Source organism: Ambystoma mexicanum, chromosome 2p (assembly GCF_040938575.1).
Source record: "Ambystoma mexicanum isolate Mex_15411 chromosome 2p, UKY_AmexF1_1, whole genome shotgun sequence".
In the NCBI taxonomy this organism is placed as follows: Eukaryota; Metazoa; Chordata; class Amphibia; order Caudata; family Ambystomatidae; genus Ambystoma; species Ambystoma mexicanum.
In genome coordinates, this window is record NC_090923.1 from 1173250472 (window position 1) to 1173278267 (window position 27796).

Sequence of the window (27796 nt, forward strand, 5' to 3'; positions counted from 1 at the left end):
TAAGAAAAAGAAATAACAAGGATTGTCAAAGCCAAAATGTTTGGCTGTTTTGTGGCAATGGGTTAGGCATTTTCCAAACACTCCCATAATGGTGTTATGTGGCCATGAGATTGTGACAGCTGGCAAATGGTGTTAGTACTTGGGCATATCATGGACGTGCCTGGCAAATGCCCATCAAATGGCAATACAAGAATTAAAACGGTTGGCTTTGCCAATGCTTGTTTTAATGGGAATTGAGTGCAAGGAGCAGAGGAAAGAACCCACGTGCTGCTCATAAATCAAGTGGCTGAAAGGCACACTTGGTTAAGACATTTTTATTACTTCTGAGGCTAGTTTACAGCTACAATTGAGCCATTCATTTCAGAAGGCTGCTTAGAAACCAAATAGGTATGCCCTTAAAAACACAGAGGTAACACACTGGTATCACAAATGGCAATGAGGAGTAAGTAGTGGGTGGGAACGTCGATAGAGACTAACGGAGTAGCATACTATGGGATGTCAAACGGTGGAATAAATGCCAAACAACACAAAGACAGACTCTTTGTTCATCCGTCTCCTAAGTTCAGTTCCCATGCCAATAGTTTAGGCTTAAAGGCACAGAACGCAATACAGTCAACAAGCGCTCCCTATGCTGGAAGGCGCTCCTGGACACGGCGTTACGTAAAGCCACTGGATTACATAACACCCTTTACATAACGAAACGAAGACCCTGGTCAAACGGATCTGCAAACGTTGACTCCCATTATACCTAGCCATCGGGCTCACTCATGACGCATCATGGGATTCGTGGTCCAAAACATCTGGAGAGATGCACATTTCAGAATCTATGGTGCTTCGTCTCCAGCTAAGTTTTTACTCTTCGCTATTAAAGCTGCAGATGTCTTTGCAGCCCATTTTTTGCTGGAATTCTAAAATGTTCACTCATTTCCTTTTGCGTGATACACCAAGTATGTCTTTTTTGTGTACAAATACCTCACACAATCACCGCCTGATACATACAAAATATGCCTCTCTGATGAGCACAAAAGCGTGGCTCTGTAAACAGAAAGCCAAACCTATTGGCGTTGTCAGTGCTGGTTTGTAAGTGATGCTCAGAATAAAGTACAATATTCTCAATGCAGCCAACTTGATCCAGGGGAGGTGGGCGGGGGAAATGACTCGGCCTTTTAACCTTCTCAATGCAGCCACTTGATCCAGGGGAGGTGGGGTGGGGGAAAAGACTCGGCCTTTCAACATGCTCAATGCAGCCACTTGATCCAGGGGAGGTCGGGTGGGGGAAATGACTCGGCCTTTCAACCTTCTCAAAGCAGCCACTTGATCCAGGGGAGGTGGGGTGGGGGAAATGACTCGGCCTTTCAACATGCTCAATGCAGCCACTTGATCCAGGGGAGGTCGGGTGGGGGAAATGTCTCGGCCTTTCAACATTCTCAAAACAGCCACTTGATCAAGGGGAGGTAGGTTGAGCAAATGACTTCGCCTGACCTCTTCTTGCTCCCCTCACGTTCCATTTGCCCCCCACTGACAGATCTCTCCCGTGTTTAGTTAGTGACTGACTCATAAGTCAGTTGCACCCTCACTCATTCATTCTCCTTTATCGATCAATAATTCACTTGGAGCTTATTTAACCACTCAGTCATTCACCTCTCGCTCCCTTTTTCTCTCTAACGGATTCTCTGGGTCATATAAATATGGATTCCCGTCTGTGTCTTTCCCAGGTTCCCAAAGTGCCGCATGCCCTAACATGCCTATATTCACAGATGCGTGCCCTCACAGATTCACTGTCTCGCGTATCATGCATCTGTTGATTTCATTGGCCACTTACTGAACTGAATGATCCACTCGTCACATTATTGAGCCGTTCACTATTTGCCACTTAACTAGTCACGCCTCAATAAACTCATTCACACGCTCACGTCCTTTCCGCGTGTAGGCATCTCTTCTCGTCTACCTTCATTCCCAAACGCACTCCTGCTGTTCCCCAGCCTCATCACTCACCCCCTGATTACACTGTCTCAGGAGTGTTCCTCTTCAGCCCTCCACCTATTCCCTTCCTCATTGGCTCCAGAACCAGAGTCCCTCCACCTTTCGGTTACAGCTCCCATTGCGCGGCCATTCATTCCCGGGGATTTTCATGCAATCGCTGACTGAGGCATTCCCTGGCTCTGCCGTGCATTCCTCACACACTCACACATGGACCCGGGCTCCCCCTCACTGCCTCAGCCCTTCCCTGGCCTATACAGACCCTGGCTCCATCTGCTCCTCGACTCTTATCCATTCCCGCATTCTGCACACCGCTGCCTGACTCTCTCCCCCAGGGGTGGACTGGCCTACAGGGAACACTCCACCCTGCGCCTCTGCACCCTGGGCCTCTTTTGTGCCTAAACCATTTTATTTTCAAATTTTCTGATAGGAAAGGGGCTGGGCTGGCCGAAAATGTGCAATAGGGGGACACTTTGACCATTATTTCCAGGCCCTCTTTTGGTACCCAGTCCACCCCGGTCTACCTACTCATGCATTCCCTGGCCCTCAGTTATTTCCCTAACGTTCGCTCCCCCACCCTCCCTTGCTTTCTCTCTGATGCTGTTTCACGGTCCCTTGTTACTCGCCAGTTAATTAATCCCATCACTCACGAATCTCTCCTCGGGCGAATCACTCGCCTCTTCGCCATTCATTTATCTTCATCGTGTATTCATCCGCCCACTCGCTCGTTCATTCAAGCGTGGAGCTGGCTGCCTTCCCTACATGTGTTGACGCCAAGGTTAGGGCAGCCTCGCTGACAGGCCAGGCATGTGGGGGGGCGGGGGGGGGGGTTCCAGGGGAGTCAACCTAAGTGGCCTCTGCCCGCAGCGAGCACTTACCCTGCACATTGTTCCTCTCCATGTGCATCTGGAATCCGGCGGGCACCGTCCTGGCGCAAAGGTCCAGCCACAGCTGGGGTGGCGCTTGGGCAGGCAGCTGTGGCCAACGGGCAGCCTACCCTCTTCCACGCTTTGCCTTAGTCCATGGCTGCAAAGAATGGCACCTTAGTGCAGGGCAACGCAGACCTTTCCTTGGTCCCTGACAACAGCGGCCCGTGCTTTAGTTCACGCCATTGATAATCCTTGGTTTAGTGTATGTTAAGGTTGACCCGCAGATTGATCCATGCGAGTGGTGACCAGCGCCTTAGTCCAGGTCAGCAAGGAGCCATGCCTTGGGGTGCAGCGCAAAGACAGGACAAGACGTCATGTCAACTAAAACCCTTGCCTTATTTCAGAAGACAAAGACCTGTGCCTTATTGTCTTTCAACTATAACCCTGGATTAAACCAATTAAAATGATAACCGGTGCCATTATCCACAGCAACAAAGACCTTTGTCTTACCCCATGCCAACCAAGACCATCTCCCTAGCCCATGTCATGAAAACCTGCACCTAAATCTATGCCAAAAAACACTCTGTCTTAATCCAGCCCAGCAATGAGCCTGTCTTACTTCATGTCAATGAGAGCACTCCCATTAGTCTTAATCAGCAAAGGCCCAGGTCCTCGACCATGTCAACCAAGGCACGCACCTTACTCTACGTCAACAAAGACCCTGTCTTAATTAAAGTCACTAATGTTCTTCATTTTACTGCATGTCAACAGTGATCTTCCTCAGTCCATGATTTCCAGTGCTTAAATCGATTATGGTCAACATCAACTTAGGTAATGTCTAGAAAGACCCCCGCCCCAGATCCGTATCACCTTGGAACCTTCCTTCAGTCCACTTCAATGAAGACAATACTGTTGGCCCTGCTGATGGAGGCCTGCGTCTTAGTTTAGGGCAAGGATTACTCTCTACTTAGTTCACGTCCATGAGGAATTTCTAAATCCACGTCATAAAGGACCCTTGGCTTAGTCCATTCCAGTCAAGACCTGCATCTTCGTCCCTGGCAACTGCTTTACTCTGTGCAACGATGATCTGACCGAGCCAAGCCTTACCTTAATGCTTGGCAATAAAACCCTCGCCTCAACACAGCCCCCCTCTTGGCCAATATTAAGGAAGACTCTTGCATTAGTCCTAAACCCCCATAAATCAGTGGCCGTCAAAGAAGACTCTGCCTCAGTCCAAGCAGATAAAGACCAATACCCAAATCCAACCCAACAATAACCTGTTACTTAGTTGATGGTCATAAAATCCCTGCCCATAACCAACCCAGCAAACGTCCTTCCTTATTCAATGCCAACGATGAACCTTGCCTCAGTCCAAGCTGGCATCAGCCTCACCATAGTCAACGCTAATGCTGGAGCTCCACATAGTCCATGCCAAGAAACCCCTTTAGATGATCAGTCCTAACTATGGGTCTCGCTTTGCAGACCCGTGCCCGCGTGCTGGCCCTTGAGCTAAAGATGGGTCCAAATAACAAACCCGACACGGTGTCCAATCTGCCATCCCATGAGCAAGCCTCATATGCCACCACTGCTGCGATTCCAGGGGCGAGGGCGGCTTCTCGGTTGTAGGCAGCCAGTGGAAACATGAGATGGCTTCATGCTGCCAGCATCAGAGAAATAAAAAAAACATCCAGGTGTCAGACTTCTGCACAGAGGGTGGCAGGCCGCAGTGACCACACGGAGGCCCATTGAATATTGACACCGAGGAGCCCCCGTGGGTGTCACCGCAGGTGAGGGCTTTTCTGTAGTCTCCCCTCTACAGAACATGTGCTATCCGCGTTAGCCACAGTGCAGACCCCTCCTCTACACAAAAAAGGCACCCTAGGGGACAAATTGGAGGAGCCCCAGCACGGATGCGGCGATGGAAGCGTGCTGAAGGCTCGTGCACATGCAGATGGGTGGAGGCTCGTGCCCGCAGAGATGAATGGAGGCTTACGGCTGGAGAGATGGCAGAGCGGCTACTTGCTGGGTAAACGCATGGAGCCTGGCAAACGCGTGGCCCCTGGCGGGGGCTCGTGCCCGTAGAGATGAATGGAGGCTTGCTTCTACCCGGGCAGATGGCAGAGGCTGCTGGAGGCTTCTGTCCGGGCAAATGAATGAAGGCTCCTGTCTGCAGAGATGGTAGCGACGGTTCCTTGGCGAACAGACGGGCGGAGGTTGGGCGGGGATGTGGCAAGCTCCTGTGGCACACCCTGATGCAGGCTTGTGCAGGCTGTGTTGGAGGCTCCGCCGTGCCTCTGCCCTGGGCAGGTAGCCTGCCTCTCCAGGTAGCCCCGTTTCGGGCTCGGCAGTCACAGCTTGTGCTGCGCTCCTCTCCGTCTGCCTCCCCCTCTTCCCACTCTTCCTCCGCCAGCCCCCTTCCTCTTCCTCCTGCAGTCTGCACACTCACGTCTTTTTTATTTCATTATTTTCCCTCTTCTGCACCCTCTGTAATTTTAGCTGCCTCCTCCCCCTCCTCCCACCCCCCTAACCCTCCAAAGCCCCCACCTTTTCGCCGCAAAATGAAAAAAAGGCGTTGCCATGGAAACAAAAAAGGCCTGAAGAAGAACTGCTGACAATACTGGGTGGGTGCGGGGACCATAAACCTGTGCAGTGGGCCTCCGGAGGCTTGCCTGACATGTCACTGACTCTGCCCCAGCCATGCCGGCGGCCGGGGACCTAGACACGAGACTGACCCTGTGCCAGCCCCACAGCACTTCCGGGAACACGACACTAGCTTGCCACTCGCCTGAGCCTATCCCAGCCAGACTGTCAGAGCTCCTGGGCACTGTGGCATGCGCCGGTCGGGATATATATTTATATACATGCTAGCCCGCCTCCTCGTGCATAGCGGGTTGACTCACAGCTGGGATGTCGGAATCTCTTCAAACGGCACGATTATAAATAGAAACGTCTACTTATTTGTCACATGATCTCCATCCCCGCCGTCTCTTCTAGGTATATTACAGCTGCTGCTTTCGAGGTACAGCGACCCCGGGCCCCACCCACCATGTTCCAGCGGAAGGCCGAGACATCCCGACTCCTGCAAAGTACAGTCAGAGGAGACCGACGGCCGGAGACAGAGAGGAAGGACACACAGAGACCACGGAGGGACATTTCTGTGGTTGAGAGGCGCGAGGGAGGCTCTGTGAGACCGTGAGAGGGCACATGTGCTGGGTGGGGCAACTCAGTGGAGAGGGGATAGGATGGAAGACAGCAAGAGAAGAGGCAGAGTGTGAGAGAGACACACACTCAAAGAGAGCCGGAGAGACAAGACGGAGCTAGAGACGAGGAGATTAGAAGAACAGGCGAGGAGGATACACTTCCTGTCATTGGCTCTAGGGCCAATATCGGGGCCAGAAGGAGAGACAAAGTGGCAGAGGGTAAAGAGAGACAGAATAAGAGTTACTGATACAGCGCTGGGGTGAGAAGAGAGGGGCTTTATTGTGGTGGTCGGAAAAAAAGGAGTCAGAAGGACCGATAGGCTTTGAACAGTAGAGGGACAAGGAGCAGGATGACAGAGCCTGGGCTGGGTGGAGGGAAAGCTTGTGAAGGAGATTCAACCTCGTCAAGGTGGAGGGACAGAGTGAGAAGGAGTGGCTACACTCCCTCCCCAGATCCCACCCACTCCTTCTTCCTCTATCTACCCAGTCTACATGCACTCCTTCTCACTCTCTACCTCCACAGACTCCATGCTTCTGCCTCTCCTTCTCACCCTCTCCCTCCACACACCCCAGACCCACTCCTCACTCTTTCCACCTACACACCCCACGCTCCATCATACACTGCCCCCCTAAACCACAGCATCTAGAACTTTTCACCACGTCCTTCAACCATCCCATTGACTAAAAACTCTTTCCCACCCTCTGTCTCCCCCCGCAACAGGGTCTCCTCACTTTGTGCCCCCACACACCTCAGGCTAAATCTTCTCAGCACTGCCTGTCCTTCCATCCACTCAGGTGCCGTCCACTTCTTCTCACTCTCTGCCACCACATTCCCCAGGCTCCAGCCACTCCTCACTCTCACCCCATTCCCCCACGCTCCACCCACTCCTCACTCTCTACTTTCACACACCCCAGGCTCCATTCACTCCTCGCTCTCTACCTCCACACAACCCAGGCTCCTTCCACTCCTCGCTCTCTACCTTCACACTCCCAGGTTCTTTCTCCTCGTCACCCTGTCCCTCCACCCACCCAGGCTCCATCTACTCATTCTCACTCTCTCCCACCACATTTCCCAGGCTCCAGCCACTCCTCACACCCAACCCCTTTCCCTGGCACCATCCACTCCTCACTCTCTACCTTCACACACCCAGGCTCCATCCACTCATCACCCTACCTTCACACATCCCAGGCTCCAGCCACTCCTCACTCTACCTCCACACTCCCTAGGTTTTGTTCTCATCATCACTGTAACAAATCAACTTCCATGGCTCCAGGGGTCCAGGGATGAATATCGGTTCCTAAATTTCAATCAGCCCCACACCTCTAGTACACCAGAAGGGATCCAAACAGATTGGAAACACAATTAAATTATAAACCTCCTTGTCCAATTTTGGTAACGTGTACGGAACGGCAGGCTTATCTCCGCAAGGTCGTGGATCGTTGGTTTGTTGCAATACAGCGAAATACAATTATTACCCAATGATAAAAGGGACTGTCCAGTCAAGGTTGTATACAATTATCTACTTTATTATTATTCAACAGACAGTTCTAGCACACTACAAAATACAACCCACCCTATAAAGGAATGCAGAGGACAGACAGTTTCAAGAATGAAAAGGGATGCCCTCTGGATACTGGCAGGAGGGTAGTCGGAAAAGTAATTTATCACAATAGTTCAAGGATACTTGGTTTCAGCACAAAGGGAGCAATGGGTCGTAAAATGTCACTAGGGGCCCTCGGAGAAGGACCAGTGGGACAGAACCACTATGTACTTTGTGCTTGCTAAAGTTCTTGGTGCTCGACAGGGTCAAGGGGGTTTCAGGGCGCTTTGCAGCTCCTGCGACAGAGTTCAAGAGGGGAGACAGCTGCGGGTATCAGACGGCAGGCAGTTCGGCGAGCGAGGCTGGGCGGATGGTTTCCGTCTGGCCTACACAGCAGTTCTGGGTCAGGAATCATTGTCGCAGTGCTGGTTGGTGGGTCTGAAGCACTTTGAGGCGTCTCTGATGGTGTGAGCGACTGCGGCGTGACAACAGTCAGCGGTGCAGTCGGTTGCAGCTCGAGGGGCTCGAAAAATGTTTCCTTCACCGCATACGGGCAAAAGCTGAGGAGAGTGTTGCAGGCAATGGCCTTGTCCTTGGTTTGGTTCAGAGACCCTCTGGCACTTGCCACCTCAGAAGCTTGCTTGCAGTTCCTAGCAGGGCAAGCTGTGTGTTGGCTCGGTACCGGTTCTGGCGCTGCTGGAGGATCCTCTGGATTTGGTATCTCCCTCTGTTCCCTGGGAGAGGTTTAGGGGAGGGAACTTGCTTCCTTATTTGGAAACCCTGGCTTTCCTTCACTGGTGGAAGATATAAGGCATACTGTACCTTCAGCCAGGGTCCAAATGAGTTCTTCTTGTTACTCTTTGCAAAGTCTTCAGATGATCTGCCAAAAGAGGGGCTCAACCCTCTTTTAAAGCCAAATGGGCCCCAGCGATTGGTGTAGGCTAAGCCTACCTCAATGAAACAATCTTGGGTCCCCACCAAAAATCTCCTGTGTGCGTGACATAATAACCAGAGTGCTTTGCAGCAGAAAAGGTAAACGGGTGAAAACATGTAATACTAAGTGCCACCCATCTTCCTATCTTTTTGTGAATCAAAGGGTCTTTCTGGTTAATTCGCCTCTCTGTGGTTCCTGATTAAAGCGGCAGGTCTCCCTTGAAGCAGTGGCAGGACCAGACTTTTGGTCTCTGCCAAACCACATACTCGTACCTTCTGAATGGGGCCCCCCCTGCGTGGACGACTACTGTAAATACATAGTCCCAGACATGACAGGATTACTGGCATTGATACTGAGAGGTGGGAGCTGGCTTCAGGTTGACACAGTGCATATCAAAGGTTGCTGGGGTTTTCCTGTCCTTTGTTAGTCCTACGACTAGGCCTCCTGTGGGCCTGTTTGAATTAACTCTGATTAGTATGCGAGGCTGCCCGCAGCTAACAAAGGAAAGGAAACTAACTTGGTTAGTTAATTAGGCTGGCCATGGCAGGGGGAAGGTTTGTCCCTCCCCCTTCTGGAGATGCATCATGCACTGCACCGGTCAGATCCCAACTAAATATGACAGGAAGGACTGCGCCTCTAGGCTGTGTCCACCCAGAGTACACAGGTATATGTGTATGTTGTGCAGTGAGCATAGGAAAATGTGTAGGGATTAGCCCCACACATTTTCCAAAGATTGATCTACCATCATTCATTTCATTTAAAATATCAAAAAAGGCCAGGCGAGCACACACCCACTGTGTGGATGGTTGAATTCCTCACAATCACCTGGTCTTTTATCCAGCCAGGCTCCATCCTCTCCTCCTCACTCTGCTGTTTCATCTACCCGAAGCTCTATTGCCTCACTCTGTGCCTCCATCGACGCCAGGCACTATCTCCAACTCTGTGCCTCCATCCACCCCAGGCTCTGACTCCTTCTCACCCTCTGCCTCCATCCTCCATGAAACGAGTTGAAAAGAAAATGAGAGACAGAGAAAGATTTAGAGGACAGAAGGCACATTGTGGAAGGGGTTATAGAGTCTGTGCTATATGTAAAATGAGAGTAAGAAGGAGCCAAAGTCCATGGAGGTTGGAGGCTGTGGTGGATGGGGGTACAGAGTAAGATGGAGCAAGCGCATGGGTTGGATGAGGGAATGAGGAGTGGATAGAGCCTCGGCCGAGTGAGGGTCAGGGTGAGAAGGAAATAGAGTCTAGGGTGGATGGTGAGGGTGGCAATGAGAAGAAGATGAGAGACAGAGGGTTTGCGGTGGGTGGGGGGACATGATGAGAAGGAGATGGAGTCTGGGGTGGATGGAGGGGCAGTGTGGGAATGAGAAAGATCTTGGGATGAATGTTGACAGTAGTGGAGAGAAGATGATAAAGAAAGAGCCTGAGGAAGATGGAGGGACAGGGTGAGAAGGAGATGCAGCCTGGCATGGAAGATGAGGGTGGTTGAGAGAAGATGAGAGAGCGAGATTGGGATGGATGGTGGACAGGGGGAGAAGGAATGGGGATGCAGAGTGGTCATGTGATGGATAGCATGACAGGCTGAGGAGAGGCAGAGGGCATGCAGATGATGGGACAGAGTGAGAAGGAAGGATCATGTGCAGGGCTGGACTGGGAACCAAAAGTGGCCCTGGATTTTTTTTTCAACGTGGCCCCATATTTCGTCGAAGGAGCTAGCATAGCGTGTGAGCCCAACCCTTCTATGAGGGGATTGCGAGCATCCCCCAAGAAGATGTTGAATAACATTAGTCTAAATTAGTGCATTTAAACCATGTTATAATCATATATGGATATTAAAAATTCATGTTTTAAGTAAGTTCATGATCTCATAAAATATATCTTCAATGATAGATGGACAAACCACGAGTGCAATATCAGTCTCAATAAACATAAGAAACATATCAAATAATAAATGGATTGTAACAAATGTTTTTATTAAGTAACAGAACAAGATGCACATATAGGGGCACATTCTTAGAAACTAATGCAAATACAACAGCTGAGATAATGCACTTTTTTATTTGCATTAGTTTGAGAAATGGCCAGGTCACCATATTCTCAAATGCACTTAATTCTCAAAGGTATCTCATCACTTGTGCCAAAATATGTACTGACAATCTGACCGAGTCTCCAAAGGGCCCGGGCAGAGCTTTATAATGCACATACTGGGCTTCCCTAAAACATGCAGGGGCCTTCGAACACATAAGTAGTGGCCCCACATCTCAAAACAGTGCATCTAAGGCCTTTGTGGGGCCCAATCACATACAAGGACTCCGCAATACATATAGGGTCCATCAGCACTATAGGAGACTCTGCATTACACAGGAGCCCCTCAGAACACACAGGGGCCACTCAGCACGCACTATGCGCCCCCATACATGACCTTATTCACATGCGGGGGTTGGCCCCTCGGCACATAAAATGCTGATCAGTCCATTTATTGGGTCCATCAGCGCATTCAGGACTCATCAACACTTTCAAAGAGTGCTTCGGTACATGAAAGGCCCCTGCATATACAAGCCCTCCTCAGCAACTACAAGCCCATCAGCACACAGTGGAGCACCACTCATACAGGCAGGTATAGGCCCTTGCCACACTGGTAGAGGCGCATAGATGGGGCGGCGTTACCCCATACTGCAAAACAATACCAGGACGCGAAAGGGGACAGGACAGCGTTGGGGGAGCAGTGGTAAGTGGCGACATGGGAGGGAATAGGCAGGTAGGCAGGGAATGGTCTGGGAAGTGGAGGGGTCAGGTAAGGAGAGGGTCGATGAGTCATGGCAGTTCCACGTAGTGCCCCCAGATAATGAAAGCGGGGAGGCCTGTGAAATATTGGTGGACGCTGGTGGTGTCCCCCAGAGAGTTAGCAAGTGGCATAGGTGGGTGGGAAAACAGGGAAAGGAGGGTGATCTTTTTTCCAACTCCTGTTGCACAAACATTTAAGCACAATGGATCTTTTTTCACCCTTCACATATTTGTATTTGTTTATTTATAACGCGCAGACCATCAGGCCCGGGGGCATCAGGGCGCAATTTGTACAAGGTTGCAAGAAAAGAACATACAGGGAAATAAATTACAATAAAAGTATAACAAAACAGCATAATACAATGTTCATAATTACAAATATTACAACAGGGTACAGTATCCCTAGGCTCCGCAGAGGGAGTATCCCTGAGGTAGTTGGGAGGGTAGCAGACCGGAAATCATGTAAGGGAACAGGTGGGCTGGGTAAGTAGGACAGATGTCTAACACAACTATTGCTGGTCAAAGAGCCAAGAATCGAATGGGAAACCATGCATAGTGGGGCCCAAAGCACACATTGGGCCCCATGAAATATAGGAGCCACTCCACATGCACAGAATCTCCTCACAACATTCAAAGGTCTGCCAGCACATAAAGGGGCCCCTCAGCACAAAAAGGTTCTCAGCACACACACACAGGGGCCTCTTGGCACACATCGGGCCCCTTAGCACAAGCAGTGCCCCATCTCATATACTGTGCATATTCAGGCTACACAGCACAACGAAGGCCTCTTCTGCCCATAAGAGCTGATCAGCACACATGCAGGTCCTCATTGCACACACATGATACCTCCACACAGCAGAATGTGCCTCATTCTACCCCGTCTCCATAGCACATACAGTGCCAAACTCCACAAAAAGGGCCCCTTAGCAGCTACCTCAGCAGACAGAGACCTTTCAGTAAAGGGGTGAGTGACCCTGTAATCCAAAAAACAATGAGGAAGGATTACACAAATAATAACAAATTGCTCTTTTATTCTCTCTCCCTATCACACTCCATCTCCCTCGCTCTAATATAGTCCCCCCTCTCTCCTTCACTGTGTCTACCATTCTCTCCCCCTCTCTCTACTGCACTCCCTCTTTAACACACTCCCTCTGCCTCTAGCCCACTCTCTGTAACCGGTCTTCTTTATGTGTACCTCGCTCTCTTCACCACACACTCTACACCAATCGTTCTCACCTCACACTCTCTTCCTCTCCTCCACCCTACTTACCTCTCACTCACCCTTGTATACATTGTGCCACACACCCTGAATTTATTTTCATCCTCCCAACAATGCACATTCATACTCCATTTGCTGGCAGCACCCTTGTTGTGACACCCCCCTTGCTCCCTGTCTCTCTTACCACCTTGCACAGAGCCCATGATATAATCTGATGATAAAGCATTTATAACGCGGCTATACACAAGTGTTACAAGGCGTGACCAGGCAAAGGGGGGAACAGAGGGAAGACAGAGACAGCGATCTTATTACCATCTTATGCACCCTATTTATTTCTCTAACCCTGCTGGCATTTGAACCTTGGGTCTTTTTCACCATTGCAGGTAAACCTCTCTTTTGCACCTTAGCTCTAACTCGCATACACTCAACAATTCATAAGAAATAGTCAACATATTTCATCTAGTAAACTCAGTCACTCGGCGTGTTACACAAATCAAAGAAATAAAATAAGTCAATAAATTAAGCTAGGTTATACCCACACTACAACATTCATAATAGCAACGCCAACTTATCATTTCCAATTGTAAACGCTGGATATTCAGAGCCCCCCAAACATACGATGTCCAAAAGCATTTGATAGAATGCTAGAATGACAGTGGATGGACATAAGCCAGAATATAACCAGAACACACGACGACTCAGGAACATGCCACGCATCTCAAACACAGTGGACAGAGCAAAGCAAAGCAGAATTGCAGCTGCTCTCCCAAGGCAATGCAGGGCCCGGTAGCACACCTCGCTCTGACCAGGCAGGCTTGCATTGAAACTCATTCCTTCCCTAATGCCACCCTCCCTTCCCTCCTCAGAAGGCCATGTGCCATGTAATGCCAAATGCAGACCCCAGCAGCATAACTCGGTCTGACATCATTCCTTCCCTAGTGCCACCCACCCTTCACTCGAAAGGAGACCAAATTTAGGCTGTCACTACTTGTACTCAAGCAGTGGGGCCAGAGCTGATGTCACTGATTGATGCCAAGGCATATGGACATATGCTGTGGAAATTAGGTGACTACTTTAGTTCAAGAGCCATTTTACTGCCACTGGGTAGAAACGTTTGCAGCAGGTAAAACGTGAGTGTGCCAGGCATGCACCAACAAAATGATATGTACATTGTTGCCGGGCAAGCATACACGCCAACTCCTCCTTATTCGGGAAAGAGACTCACGATTTTGCAGACACAAATGTTTTTCCCATAAAGTTTTACCTTCTAAAATCCCTCGCCCCATTCAAGACTATAGGTGAACTGAATTCTACTTATTTCCGTCTCATAATCTCCCACTTGTGAAGGGGGAGGGAGGGGTCTCATTATGGAACCATCCAAATTTCGTGCCTAATGTGTTAAAAACGTTGGTCTTGGGACACATCTGAGCAAAGCGCCTATTGCACTCAAAAGTTAAGATTGCTACGAACACTGCATGCTGATGCTCCCTATACGTTCCATACCCGGAACACAATAAGAAATTAACATATTTATCAACATGAAATCATTGAGAGCCATGCTAGACTCACGCAAGCAGTCTAATCACTGCACCAGGCCAGCTACTGCTCGTTGAAGATTCTGTGCGTCACTGGCAGCCACAACTTTTAAAAGAAAACAAGCGATAGCCCCCATCTCGCGCACGCTGCCATTGCCCTACATTCCCCAGGCAGGGAACCTGGACAGACAGTCCTGGAGAGCTCTGTCCTGGGGAATGATTTGAGGGACTGGCTGCCGCTGCAAATAATGCACGATTCAAGAAAAAGATGATTTTGTTCAGTTAAGTAACTTGACTTGCAGGCTTTAAATTAAGTTACTTAACTCAACAAAATCATGCATTTCATCAACAGTAGCAGTGAGTGACCATCACAGACCAGAGGAGACCTGATTTGAAACTTTTTGTCCGAACGTGAAAAGGTTGCGAGGTGTGCCGGAGTGCATGTGCTGCACCCCGTGGTGACCCTTGCAGTGTGCATGCAATGCCCCTGCTGTGCTCCCTGCAGTGTGCATGTGGAGGGCACGTGGTGCCAGGGGTCCCATTCTGTGTGCAAGGTGCATATGTTATGTGCTGGGTCTTATATAGCACTCTTTTTGTCATTTGCATGGCCACCTCTTGGCGCTTTATGATGTGCTCGGTGGTGCGATAAGGGAACCCCACGTGGCCTTTGGAGGGGTGGAGTGAGGTGACTCTCGCCACAGCCACGCGGACTGGAGGACGTGTAATGGGTGCACAACCTTTGGAGAGTTGTGGTGACGTGCACGGATGATGCCACCTGAGACAGTCTGGGCTGAGACGAGCCACTTGCAGATACCGGCCGGAGTCTGACCTGGTGCCGGGGTCAGGCTGGGGAATAACATTATCTCGAGCACCTTGAACAAGTGGCCCACAATTGCAAGTGGCAATTGATTGCTTTTGTGACAGACTGTTTGAGTAGTACCCAAGGGAGAGGCTTTTGATAAAATGTGATGCAAATTGGGCAATTTAAACAAAATGTATTCAGCAACACTGGTCAAAACTACTAGCTGCAGAGCGAAGTAACTTGTCAAACCGGTCCACATGGGCCAAAAGAGTGGCCCACTTTGATTAAAAAAACAGGCCCAAACTAGCATTTTGTTGTGTTTTTGGTTCGGGCATTGCCTTATTGCCCTACCAGCAGAGACAGGCCGGGGTAGGTCCTGCTGCATCGACGCTCGGCTGGGCTCTCCCTCACCCAGGTACTGAACCCACACCAGCCGAGCATCGATGTGCCTACCCAGTCTGGCCTAGACGGTTCTACGGCCCAATAACAGGGCTCTGGGGAATGATTTCAGGCAGCCACTGCAAGTTAACTTTACTTACGTGGACAATCTCGAGACGAGACACGAGATACATATCATAAACGTGCAGTGTGTCTCGCTAGTCGCTTCTCACCTGACAATCGATCGATCTTGTGGCTTGTAATGCCAGGCCTCATGCAGCCCGGACGAGCTGCCTGCCTGCTAATGTGTGCACTGTGCGCGCAGGCGCAGCCTGGGCTGCAGGCAGGGCACGTGCAGTTCCAATCTGGTGCCCAGCCCAGAAGGCCCTGCGCAGGCGTGGGCCCAGCCCAGATGCTGGGAAAAAAAATAAAAAATGACAGTAACTCTGCCTCAATCAGTGGTGGCAGCCAATTCAAGGCAAACCACCCAGACGGAGCCGAGGAAAATTACGCGATGTGTTTATGCTAACACATGTGTATCCTTCTGCTCAAAAAGAGGCCCTACAGGCCAGAGGCCTACCGGGGGATGTCCCGGTGGGGCAGTCCAGCCCTGATCATGTGGATGAAGATGGTACAGAGTGAGAAGGAGACGGAGCATGTGATGGATAGCGGGACAGGGTGGGGCGAGGCAGAGAGTATGCAGATGATGGGACAGAGTGAGAAGGAAGGATCATGCACATGGGACAAAGTGAGAAGGAGATGGATCATGTGATGGATGGGGCAGAGGTAAGAAGAGAGTCAGTGAGCATGCACATTATGATGGGCAGAGTGAAAAGTAGAGACGCGGAGCATGTGATGGACGGAGCAGAGCAGGTAGGAGAGGCACAGCACATGCAGATGATGATGGGGCAGAGTGAGACGGAGATGAATGGAGCATGTGATGGACAGGGCAGGGTGGGGGGAGAGGCAAAACGCATGCAGCTGATGATGGGGCAGAGTGTGAATGAGACAGAGCATGTGGTGGATAGCATGACTGGGTGAGGAGAGGCAGAGCATGCACATGATGATGGGACAGAGTGAGACGGAGACGCAGCATGTGATGGATAGCGTGACAGGGTGAGGAGAGGCAGAGAGTATGGACATGATGATGGGACAGAGTGAGACGGAGACGGAGCATGTGATGGATAGCATGACAGGGTGAGGTGATCAGAGAGCATGCACATGACGATGGGACAGAGTGAGAAGGAGACGGGGCATGTGATGGATAGCATGACAGGGTGAGGTGATCAGAGAGCATGCACATGATGATGGGACAGAGTGAGAAGGAGACGGGGCATGTGATGGATAGCATGACAGGGTGAGGTGACCAGAGAGCATGCACATGACGATGGGACAGAGTGAGAAGGAGATGGGGTATGTGATTGATAGCATGACCGGGTGAGTTGAGGCAGAGAGCATGCAGATGACGATGGGACAGAGTGAGACGGAGACAGAGAATGTGATGGATAGCGCGACAGGGTGAGGAGAGGCAGAGAGCATGGACATGATGATGGGACAGAGTGAGAAGGAGACGGGGCATGTGATGGATAGCGTGACAGGGTGATGAGAGGCAGAGAGCATGTACATGATGATGGGACAGAGTGAAACGGACGGAGCATGTGATGGATAGCGTGACAGGGTGAGGAGAGGCAGAGAGCATGCACATGACGATGGGACAGAGTGAGAAGGAGACGGGTTATGTGATGGATAGCGTAACAGGGTGAGGAGAGGCAGAGAGCATGAACATGATGATGGGACAGAGTGAGACGGGCATGTGATGGATAGCGTGACAGGGTGAGGAGAGGCAGAGAGCATGCAGATGACGATGGGACAGAGTGAGACGGAGAATGTGATGGATAGCGTGACAGGTTGAGGAAAGGCAGAGAGCATGGACATGATGATGGGACAGAGTGAAACGGAGACGGAGCATGTGATGGATAGCATGACAGGGTGAGGAGAGGCAGAGAGCATGCACATGACGATGGGACAGAGTGAGACGGGGCATGTGATGGATAGCGTGACAGGGTGAGGAGAGGCAGAGAGCATGCAGATGACGATGGGACAGAGTGAGACGGGGCATGTGATGGATAGCGTGACAGGGTGAGGAGAGGCAGAGAGCATGCAGATGACGATGGGACAGAGTGAGACGGGGCATGCGATGGATAGCGTGACAGGGTGAGGAGAGGCAGAGAGCATGCAGATGACGATGGGACAGAGTGAGACGGGGCATGTGATGGATAGCGTGACAGGGTGAGGAGAGGCAGAGAGCATGCAGATGATGATGGGACAGAGTGAGACGGGGCATGTGATGGATAGCGTGACAGGGTGAGGAGAGGCAGAGAGCATGCAGATGATGATGGGACAGAGTGAGAAGGAGACGGGGCTTGTGATGGATAGCGTGACAGGGTGAGGAGAGGCAGAGAGCATGCACATGACGATGGGACAGAGTGAGATGGGGCACGTGATGGATAGCATGACAGGGTGGGGAGAGATGGAGAGTATGCACATGATGATGGGACAGAGTGAGACGGGGTCGGAGCATGTGATGGATAGCGTGACAGGGTGAGGAGAGGCAGAGAGTATGCAGATGACGATGGGACAGAGTGAGACGGGGCATGTGATGGATAGCGTGACAGGGTGAGGAGAGGCAGAGAGCATGGAGATGACGATGGGACAGAGTGAGACGGGGCATGTGATGGATAGCGTGACAGGGTGAGGTGAGGCAGAGAGCATGCAGATGACGATGGGACAGAGTGAGACGGGGCATGTGATGGATAGCGTGACAGGGTGGGGAGAGATGGAGAGTATGCACATGATGATGGGACAGAGTGAGACGGGGTCGGAGCATGTGATGGACGGGGCAGAGCGGGGAGGAAGGTGGTGGCTGGGATTAATGTTGCGTCGTCACTATGTCGAAGAACGCAGTGGTAGAGCCCTCTCAGGCAGGTGTAGCACAGAGCGGAGGCGGGGGTTAGGGGGGCCAGGGGGCTCTTGAACGCACATTTTGCTTTGTCTTCATTCTATGCTGACTGTCCCCTGCTCCCTAAGGCCCAACAATCCCCTATTTTGCAACCACGTAATGGAAAACGCAGGAATAACACTGGTCTCGCAATATCTCTACAAATAACCCACCCCGCTGGCGGGGGAAAACCAAAAGCGCTTCGGTGATTCTGCCCTGAATGTCATCAGAGAGAATTGGGAACCCCTCCCCCTGAATGGCAGCGGCACTGTCCTCGCCATGTCCTTGAATAACAGGTTCAGCAGGCTGCCTGCGGGCACCTGGAACTGGGGGAGGGTGTATGGCACGTGGACGGGGTGTTTGCTTTATGAAAACGGCAGGTAGTTTAGGGAACAAAGGCAGCTTTATTAGGATAACGAAATGTTCTGAGTGGCAGTGCAGAAGTGAACTGGCTTCAAAGGGAAGCCGTGGAGCTGATGACATGCATGCAGGCCGGTAGAGCTGGGGCAGAGCCAGTCACGTCAACGTCTGCTTGACGTGGCTGAAAGGTCAGCGGGGCCAGCGTCAGGGGCAGCCTTAACGGAGTAGCCGGGGCACTGCCTTACCGGTCTTTCCTGAAGGGGGAGGCCTTCTGCCCTCCCCTCACCTAAAAGCCCAGTGTATCTAAAGTAAGCAAGCGAGGGTGGGGTTCCCATGCGCCATATGCAGTGTCCGGGTCGAGCGCGGACCTGAAAACGTGAGTAGAAAGGCCTTTTCCCCTGTGCACTACAGGCAATCAATACCCGGCCAGGTTGCTGGGGGAGGGGTCGATCAATAGGCTCCGACTATGTCCGCTTTGGCTTTCCCAGGCCTCCCCGGGGACTACGTCATAGTGTTTACAGTCCCACCAGCACCGGCCTGGGCCGCTGAGACCTAATGCCCCAAAATGAGCGGGAAAGTCGCACAGTTAAAATGACATACGAAACAGGATCCCCCCTAAACCAAGGGAATATCGCGGTCTGCCGACAAAACAGCCGCGGCTTTTACTGATGAAACGGTTTCGAGCTATGACGACATTACGATTGCCATCTACATCTGCGAAACGCGGTCAAATTATAAATATGAAATGATATCAATCTGCATGAACAAACAGGTGACCAGTCCTTTTATGGACGAACAGCATCAACTGGTGGCAAGCCATGGCACCTTACTGGGGTGGCCATCTTGGGAGATGTGGGGGTGGGGGGTTGGGCCGACAGGAAGGAAGGGGGGGGCAGGGCCCTCCAAACCCTCTGGTGCCTCCAGGTGACGTGGGTTCGCCTAGATGACGCAGGGGTGGCGGGAGAATGGACGGCAGGGGAGTGGGGGGGGGGATGAGGGGGAATGGGTGGTATAAAAAGTTGTCCGTTGCAGAGAAAGGTATAGCCCTATGAACCCATCTCCAATGCGGCTCCATGAAACAGACCAAGAAGCAGTTCAAACGTGACTACACTTTCATCCAGAGAAACTGGAGTAATGCGGCACAGCCTTGGTATCCAACAACCCGTCTGACATGACAGAGAACAATTGTCAGCAAGATAAAGAACCAGAGTAGTAGAAAGGTATTGCTGCCCTCTTGCCACCATTGTGCTGCCGCTTGCTGCCGCCGAAGGAGACTCACCCGCCAGGAGGGATTGACAGGTTTGTGTAGTATCCTAGCTTAACATCTGCTATGTGTGTCTGTGAGTGGGCAGTGGAGCTTGGAGTGTTGGTGCGAGGCCTGGAATGGGGTGAGTGTAAGGGTTCCAGGAAAGGACGGTTGGGGGACTGGCAGGGAGAGAGTCAAGGAAAGCAGAAGCACATCACCTTATCTCCTGTCTTACTTTCCCACTGTAACTGAAACAATAAAGAAGACTTTACCTTTTGATAATCCTGGCTCTGGTGTGGTTCCTGAGTTTCCTGCTTGTGTCCTAGCCACACCAAGATACATCAGTTTGCGTTTTCCTTCAGAAAGATCGTCAATGTCAAAATGTTGAATGTTCTACTTTGGATGCCATTTTGAGATGATTAAATGCGGCCTAATATGTTCAAAACTCCTGTGTCATTTTTACGGGTCCTGGCCCCTGCACATCCCATTAAAGGGACAAACGAGAGTCAACTTGTACCAAAATGGTCCCAGTCTATACCAACAAAATAATACACACTTACACTAAATGGCGGAAATCGTATCAACTATCACCAAGGAAATGAAATCGATGTTTTTAAACGAAACAGTGTGAACACATAGTGAGGCGATGTGAATAACATGAGACCAGTGGTATTCAAGCTCTTACCAAGAACCCAGCGTGCACTTAAACAGAGAAACAGTGTCAGCTCTTAACAATGACACAACATCATTGTGCGTCAACATAAAGCGCCAACTTCTACAGACAAAAAGCTAGCTGCTCATACCAACATAATCATGTCAACGTATGTGGATAAAACACTACTAGCTCATAAAGAAGGGGGGAAACGTAACCCACACAGGTGACACTGCATCACCGGAGTTCAATGAAAAGGGCAGCCACTTGCTTGCATAGAACAAAAGATATCAAACAACAAAGGAGGTCCACTTTTATCAACTAAACTGTGACAACGCATACCAACAAATGACGACCTACAACTAAGAAACAATGTCTCCTCATGCTAGTCAAATAGAGTCAAGTTATATAGGCAAATTATATGCTTGTGCAGAAGAATATACTCAAATTCGAATAAATAATATAACAGGTAGCTGACCTCTTAGTTGCCTTTCTCTTGCTTTTCAAAGCTAAGCAGATGAAACCCAGGTTACCTTCAGACTAGACGGTCCACACATTGCCCACAATCACGTACCCTGTCTCCCTTCTCCCTGGATTCAAGTTTTAACGCTAGAAAAATGTGTTTGCCAGAATGCATCAAAAAGGGAGATGATGCCGTCCTATAGCAGTTAAGGTTCCACTTCCTTGTCATAACATGATGGGAACTCCTCCCACCCTTGACAGCAAATGATCTTGTGCTATTTTCAAAGGGCCTCTCTTCACTCAGGAAGTTCAAGACCTCACAAAAAGATCCCACTTCCACTTAAGGATGCTTAAGAGGATCCCTCCCTTCCTGAGCATGTCTGAACAAGTGGGGAGTGGCAAAAGACCATTGTCCTATCCAGTCTGGACCACTGCAACAGCCTTTACATTGCCCTCCCAGGAACTTGAATCATACTGTTCAACTTAGCAAAAACAAAGAGCTGATACCTGGAAGGCTTAGAATTAGTCTTAAACCTCTGGCAATTGCTCTGGGCAACCTTCCAGACCATCGTTCTTCACCTCCAAGCCATTACAGAAAGGGGAAAGACATGTGCAAATCAGGCTTCATCCCACCCCCAAAGGAACATTCCAGCCCGAACTGCTAGGTCACATCCCTTCTGCACGAGACCACAAACATCCCCAGACATGTTTCGGCGTCATTAGTGAGGAGTAGCTTGGGTCTCTAAGCCCAGCAGGCATGGGACCTATGTATGGGCATACCTGTCCCACTCGAGGGGACAAAGCAAAAACAAAGAAGTGATGGCTGGAAGCTTTAGAATTAATCTTAAACCTCTGGCAATGGCTCTGGGCAACGTTTCCAGACCATTCTTCACTTGCCAAGCCATTACAGAAATGGGAAAGACCATATGCAAATCAGGCTTGGTCCCACCCACAAAGGGACAGTCCAGCCCGAACTGCTAGGTACATCCCTTCTGCACGAGACCACAAACATCCCCAGACATGTTTCGGCCTCATTGGGTGTCATCAGTGAGGAGTAGCTTTGGACTCTAGACCCAGCAGGCACGGGACCCACATCTGGGCATACCTGTCCCACTCAGAGTGATAAAGCAGAAACAAAGAGGTGATGGCTAGAAGGTTTACAATTAATCTTAAACCTCTGGCAATTGCTCTGGGCAACCTTCCAGACCATCGTTCTTAACTTGCCAAGCTATTACAGAAAGGGTAAAGACTGTATGCAAATCAGGCTTGGTCCCACCCTCAAAGGGGCAGTCCAGCCTAAACTGCTAGGTCACATCCCTTCTGCACGAGACCACAAACATCCCCAGACATGTTTCGGCCTTGTTGGGCCTCATCAGTGAGGAGTAGCTTGGGTCTCTAGGCCCAGCAGGCGCAGGACCTGCACTTGGGCATACCCATCCCACTCGGGGTGACAAAGCAAAAACAAAGAGGTGATACTGCACAACTTATACAGTAAAGGGAAGTAAGATCTATTCTAGCATATAAACCAGGGACCACATTACCCCATCTTAAAAACCTCTCCAATGGCTACCTGTTAAAGCAAGAATAGAGTTCAAAATCCTCTGCTTTGCCACTGCGGTTACTGAGATGTAGGACCATCCATTTTGCAGCAGAAAATGAAAAGCAACTCGCCGACTCCCCAATAGACCCTTCAAATCCTTGCTCAGGACTCTGACCACAGATAATAAAAAAAGGTTTGGTACCAAAACCTTCACAGCGTGCTTGCGTGATGCCCGTCACTAGGCCACCCGTCCAGTAGACCTTGAACCAGTGTGTTTTATCCCGCCCTGGCACGGATGAGTGTGTTAGCCACAGTTATGAATGCGATGAACTCTGCAGTCACTTTGCGCTGTTTGCAATTATTTGCTTTCTGCAGTTCTATGCCAAGTAAATTGATAACCTGCCCTTTTTTTGCAGTGTTTTTGCCTTAGGGCAATGTGCCAGCTGCATTTTGACACCCAGGGATTGCTTGTCCTCCAGCATTTGGCCACCTTTATCCACTTACCTGATCTGAATGCCCCAAGGCGGAGAATGATCAGTGCCCTTTCCTTCTCTCTGCCCCGTACCCTCCCTCCCCTTCTGAGGCTTCGAAGCAATTGTATTGCAGTCTGAGCTTCATGAATCACGCGCAAAACGAATTTCTACAAAATAATGTCAACAAAACCATCAATCAATCAGATTCTTATAAGGTGCAAAATTCACCAGAGGCATCAGTGTGCCACAAAAGAAGACCGAGGGAAAGACGAGCAGAATTCAATTAAACAGGTACGTTTTTAGAAATTGCCTAAACGTATTAAACTATCTGTGGAAGTGCTACTGGCAAGGAATTGCACAGGTTTGCACCTGCCTCAGAGCAGGCCCGCCCTCTGCAGCGTTCCAGAGAAACCTGCATCAATAACCAGCAATGACTATCCGGCTATCTGCCTGGCCTTGCTTGCTGCAGTATGCTTGGGGCTGATGGTCTTTTTCTCATTTTTCGGGCAACTTCGACACTTATTCTGACCGTAACATTCTCCCGCCTGGACTACTGCTCTTCCCTCTTGCTTGGTTTCTCCGCTTGTGCCCTCTGACCCCTGCAGTTGAATACTGTTACTCACCCACTCTTCCATCTCTCGCCACGCTCTCACATTTCTTCCTTTCTTGCTTCTCTTCCCCGCCTCTTCTTTTCTTCTCTGCTCTGTTTTTGCCATCTTTGCAAAGATTCAGGGACTAGCTCCCTCTTATTTACCTTGTCTTGTCTTGTCCTTCTCTATACGCCTCCCGTTCCCTCTGTTCCTCGTCTTTTGGCCCCCGTTTTCGCTCTCTTTCTCTGCTAGGCCCCAGCTCTTGAGTGCCCTTCCTCTCCCTCTGCGCTCACCTCCCATTCTTGCCCTTTCTCCCACCCTCCTTAGGAGCCATTTGCTTCCTTCCGCTCACTCTTAATTGCGCACTATTTTGGTTGCGCCATTTGCATATACTCGATTTCTTTAAATAAATCTTATGTTAAGTGCAGTGCAGGTAACAAGCTCTATATGTTAAAATAAGTCGTATAGATTTTTGATCAAGTGACGACGTTGTTGAAGCGTCTCCCAAGGAGTGGAGGGGGGTTGTTGATATTACACATCTAAGACTAGCCAATGGCAGACTAATGCTCGCCATCTTGGTGTTCGGAGTCCGACGGATAAAGCAAGCATGGCCACCACCTCCCCAAAAGCTCTCCACTGAGCTTCAGAGGCCCTAAACCAGATCGACCCCAGCCTCACTCACCTTGCCATGAAAGGCGGCCCAGTTGGAGAGCTCCATCTGGCGAGATGGCTGTGGCCAAATCACATCGCAGCCTTTGACACACCCCCTTGAACTGTACAGAGTCCTTCATTATCTTCTTTTCAGAGGAGGCGGTTATTTGAATCTGTACCTGCCTACATCCTGATTGGCCAGGCCCGAACATGTTTGATTGATTGATTGATATTTTATTTCTATGTCGCTCGTACACAAGTGTTTCAGATGATGTCTCAGTTGCTGCTTGAATGTTGCTTTCTTTTAATTGGTGGTTGAGGCAGTTTGACCTCAACCCCCTAAATATGCTGCCTTTGAGGCAGGTACATTGTGTGAGAAAGGACTTGGCACTGTATTCGTCCAGTTTTAAAATCAAGCAAAAAACAAGTTTTGCTGTCTTATTGGGCTAGCAAAGTATTATGCTAAGATGGTAGTTCCTTAAGCTTTCGAAGCCCCAGAGGCCTCTGAATCATTTGGTGGTCACAAGACAAATGAGCAACAAAAGAAAACGCACATAGAGCTGGACCCCTCTTTTGCATGAACAAAAGGCAAGGGATTTGCCAATTCTAAACTCCACTGGCTACATTAAAATGTAGTAGACTTTGGTGGAAAATATATATTTTTGGGTGCCCGCCCCCAGCCTGTGCCCTTTTGTGACCCACAGGACCACTCCCCCCCCTCCCCCAGCATCCCTTCCCAGTGGATTATGGAAGCTGCTTGCTATCCCACCTTCTCCATGAACGGCTTGCTTGTAAGCTTGAGGAGCCATCTGCTCCTTCATGGACGACTGCGCTTATTTGCCCTACAAAGTGGAGGCAAGGTAAATAGCCTACCTTCACTGACACCCCCCACCCCCGACACCCCTGCAGACAAAAATGAGTCGAGGGTTGCTATCCTGCTTATATGAAAAGCTCCACCATTTTGTTGTTTTGTTCTCCCCTGTTCCCCTCCCTTGCCTTGTCGCGCTCTGAAACACTTGTGTACGAGCGCGATAGAAATAAAATATCAATCAATCACCATCTCCCTCTTTGCACCATCTGACATAAACTGCCATCCAGCCATGGAGACGGGGACATAGCTTTGAGGTGTTGGTGCAGCAGCGCTGTGTCTGCACACAAGTGCCCGGTCAGGAGGTAAAGGGCCCCCCATAACATCCTATCTGCTCCCCTAGCTTCATAAAAAAAGACCCCTACGCCAGGCCTGCAGTGGATCTTCCAAGAGGAAGTGTCCTGTGCGCTCTCCATGCGCACAAAGCTTTGCTGAGCCTGGCCCCTCTCTTGGGTTGTTGCTAGTAAATAAGAGGGCCAAACACAGGAGCACAAGGTTGCACCTCTTGAGTGCATGGAGGTTTGCAAAGTCACTGACCCCTGTCTGACCCCCCCCAGACATGTTGCTTTCTCACGCACATGGGGTAATCATTTTATGCCCGATTATTATAAGGAGACAATGCAGATTTCCTGAATCGTCTCATTCATGCATTTGTAATGACTGCTTTTTATAAGATTGATTAACACCTGGGGTGAGGGCATAGCCAACCAGGTTCTAAGGATCGCTTTTCTGAAACCTTTGATCTCAGCCTGCACTCCCCTGGCCGACTTACTAATTGTTGCCCTGCCTTCTACGACCATTGCGGCCATCTTGCTGAAGTATTTTCATTCATTGAACGGGACGCTTTGGTAACCGGGGTGCTAATGGTGCTATTACTCTGGTCCACGGGCAATGCTGGCGGAGGGGTAAGGTTCCGGAGCCCTCGTTAAATTCCCTTGCTTCGCTTGGGCCGTTAAATCGGGCTGCCGGGCCTTTGCCTCCAGTGTAGCCCGTGGAACGGCTTAATAACGCCATGTTAAATAAGTTATTTTCTGTTATAACTAACATCTGCCTGGACCTTGCTTGATATTCTGTGCTGCACTGTGGTCACGTGTGCCCATATCTCACGACCCAGAAGCACTGGAATCTAACCTAAATAAACAACTGCGGCTGACAGGCGAAATGACGTCGATTTCTAAGGAATAAGTGCCAACAACCAGCACAGGCCGAACAGATTCAGCCGGTACCGATTTATTTGTGCAAACGGTTCCGTCTTGTCCAGACGGTATTGCATTAACTTATAATGACAAAACGCATCCACTCGTTTTCTCGAAAATGCCATCAAACGGTTTAGAAACACGATTCTGTATGTGGTAATGTTGGCCACAGCATAGTGCACTCAGCCCAGGGGTTAGTTACTTGAACTTCGCCCTTTAGGAGGTTCTTATGAAGCGGTAGAGGTGTCCAGTGTACTCCTAAGGACCCGACTTGCCAGTTAAGGGGGAGGATTGCAGACGGTGGCAGCTCTCTGACTCATGAGGACTTTGCGTGATCCGTTGTGGTGTCACCAGTCATGCAGTGCCATTCCTGACAGTGTCACTCCTCCATCTTAATGCTTCCAAGACTTCGGTCCTTCCATGCTTCCTCCACTCTCCCTCTTCGCCCTCCTACTGCTCCCTCTTTCCCCCCTTCTTCTCTTCCCTTCTCCTTGCCTGCTCGTAATTTGGTTGTCACCTTTGACCCTGCACTTTCCTTTTCTCGCCATATGTTTTACTACTGATCATTCCTGTCGTTTTCACCTCTACAATATCTGTAAATCTTCTTTCTTTTCATTTTGGGCTATTCTTGTCCTTTCTCATCTTGTCTCTTTCTCCGCCCTTCTAGGCCCTCCTAGTCGGAGTATCGGCTTATCTGCTGGCTCCTCTCTGGCCCTTTCTTGCTCTCACACCCCCATTACTTCTTCTCTGTCCTTTCTTTCTTGGCTTCCATGGGATTCTCGTCTTCTTTTTCATTTTCTCTGCATTGCTCACAAATATCTTCATGGTCATGTCCCAACTTATCTTCCTTCTCTTGTTTCTCATTCTGTACCTTCCAGTTTTTGCAGTCTCAGTTTCTTCTTACTTTCTCTAAGCCTCAGTGAGCCCCAACCCGCTTTCGCCCCTATTTCTTTTTTTATTTATTCATGGTGATTGGTTTAAAAAGAACACCTTACACAGTCTATACCAGCAATATCACTATAAATCACATTTCATATTAAAAGAGATGCCTTTTTTTAACATTTATACAAAACCTGCTTTTACAATTTCGCTCCTTTCCACTTCTTGCACCCAAACACTGTTTGTTTGCATTTATATAGCGCTACGCTGCTCACCCACGTGTGTGGTGCCCATTTATCAGCCTTGGGCGGATGAAAGGCTGAGTTTGGCCCCGCCAGGATTCGAACCTGCGTTAGCAGATGTCAAAGGGAGTGCTTTACTCGCTGTGCTATCTGACCTGCTGGAACTATTTGCCTCTCTCTGTAGGGCTGCCTGCTCTTTCTGTCTTTCATCCTTGCCCCAAAACTCATTTTCTCTCGTCCTAATGCTTTACCGATGTATTTAATAATTCCATACATACTTCTATACTTTTCTACCATTATTTTATTTTCTGGTCAGCGCTTTTAAATACAATACATACATACAGTGACGGAGGAATAGTGAGCAGCTGGAGTTTGGTGGAACACAGCCCTGTCT

The 27796-nt window shown here is 49.9% G+C and overlaps 1 protein-coding gene across 2 annotated transcripts in view; it reads right to left on the reverse strand.

Annotated features, from left to right (window-relative positions):
- FGD1 (FYVE, RhoGEF and PH domain containing 1) overlaps positions 1 to 27796 on the reverse strand; it is a 481771-nt gene that overhangs the window by 284549 nt on the left and 169426 nt on the right. The window contains exon 1 of one of the 2 annotated variants that reach the window (XM_069645325.1): positions 2859 to 3027. The exons of the other annotated variant lie outside the window; for it this stretch is intronic. Within the exon in view, the coding sequence (XP_069501426.1) occupies positions 2859 to 2886 (28 nt within the window). The 5' untranslated portion in view covers positions 2887 to 3027. Of the gene's footprint in view, positions 1 to 2858; positions 3028 to 27796 lie in introns of those variants that run through there. 2 annotated transcript variants of the gene reach the window in all.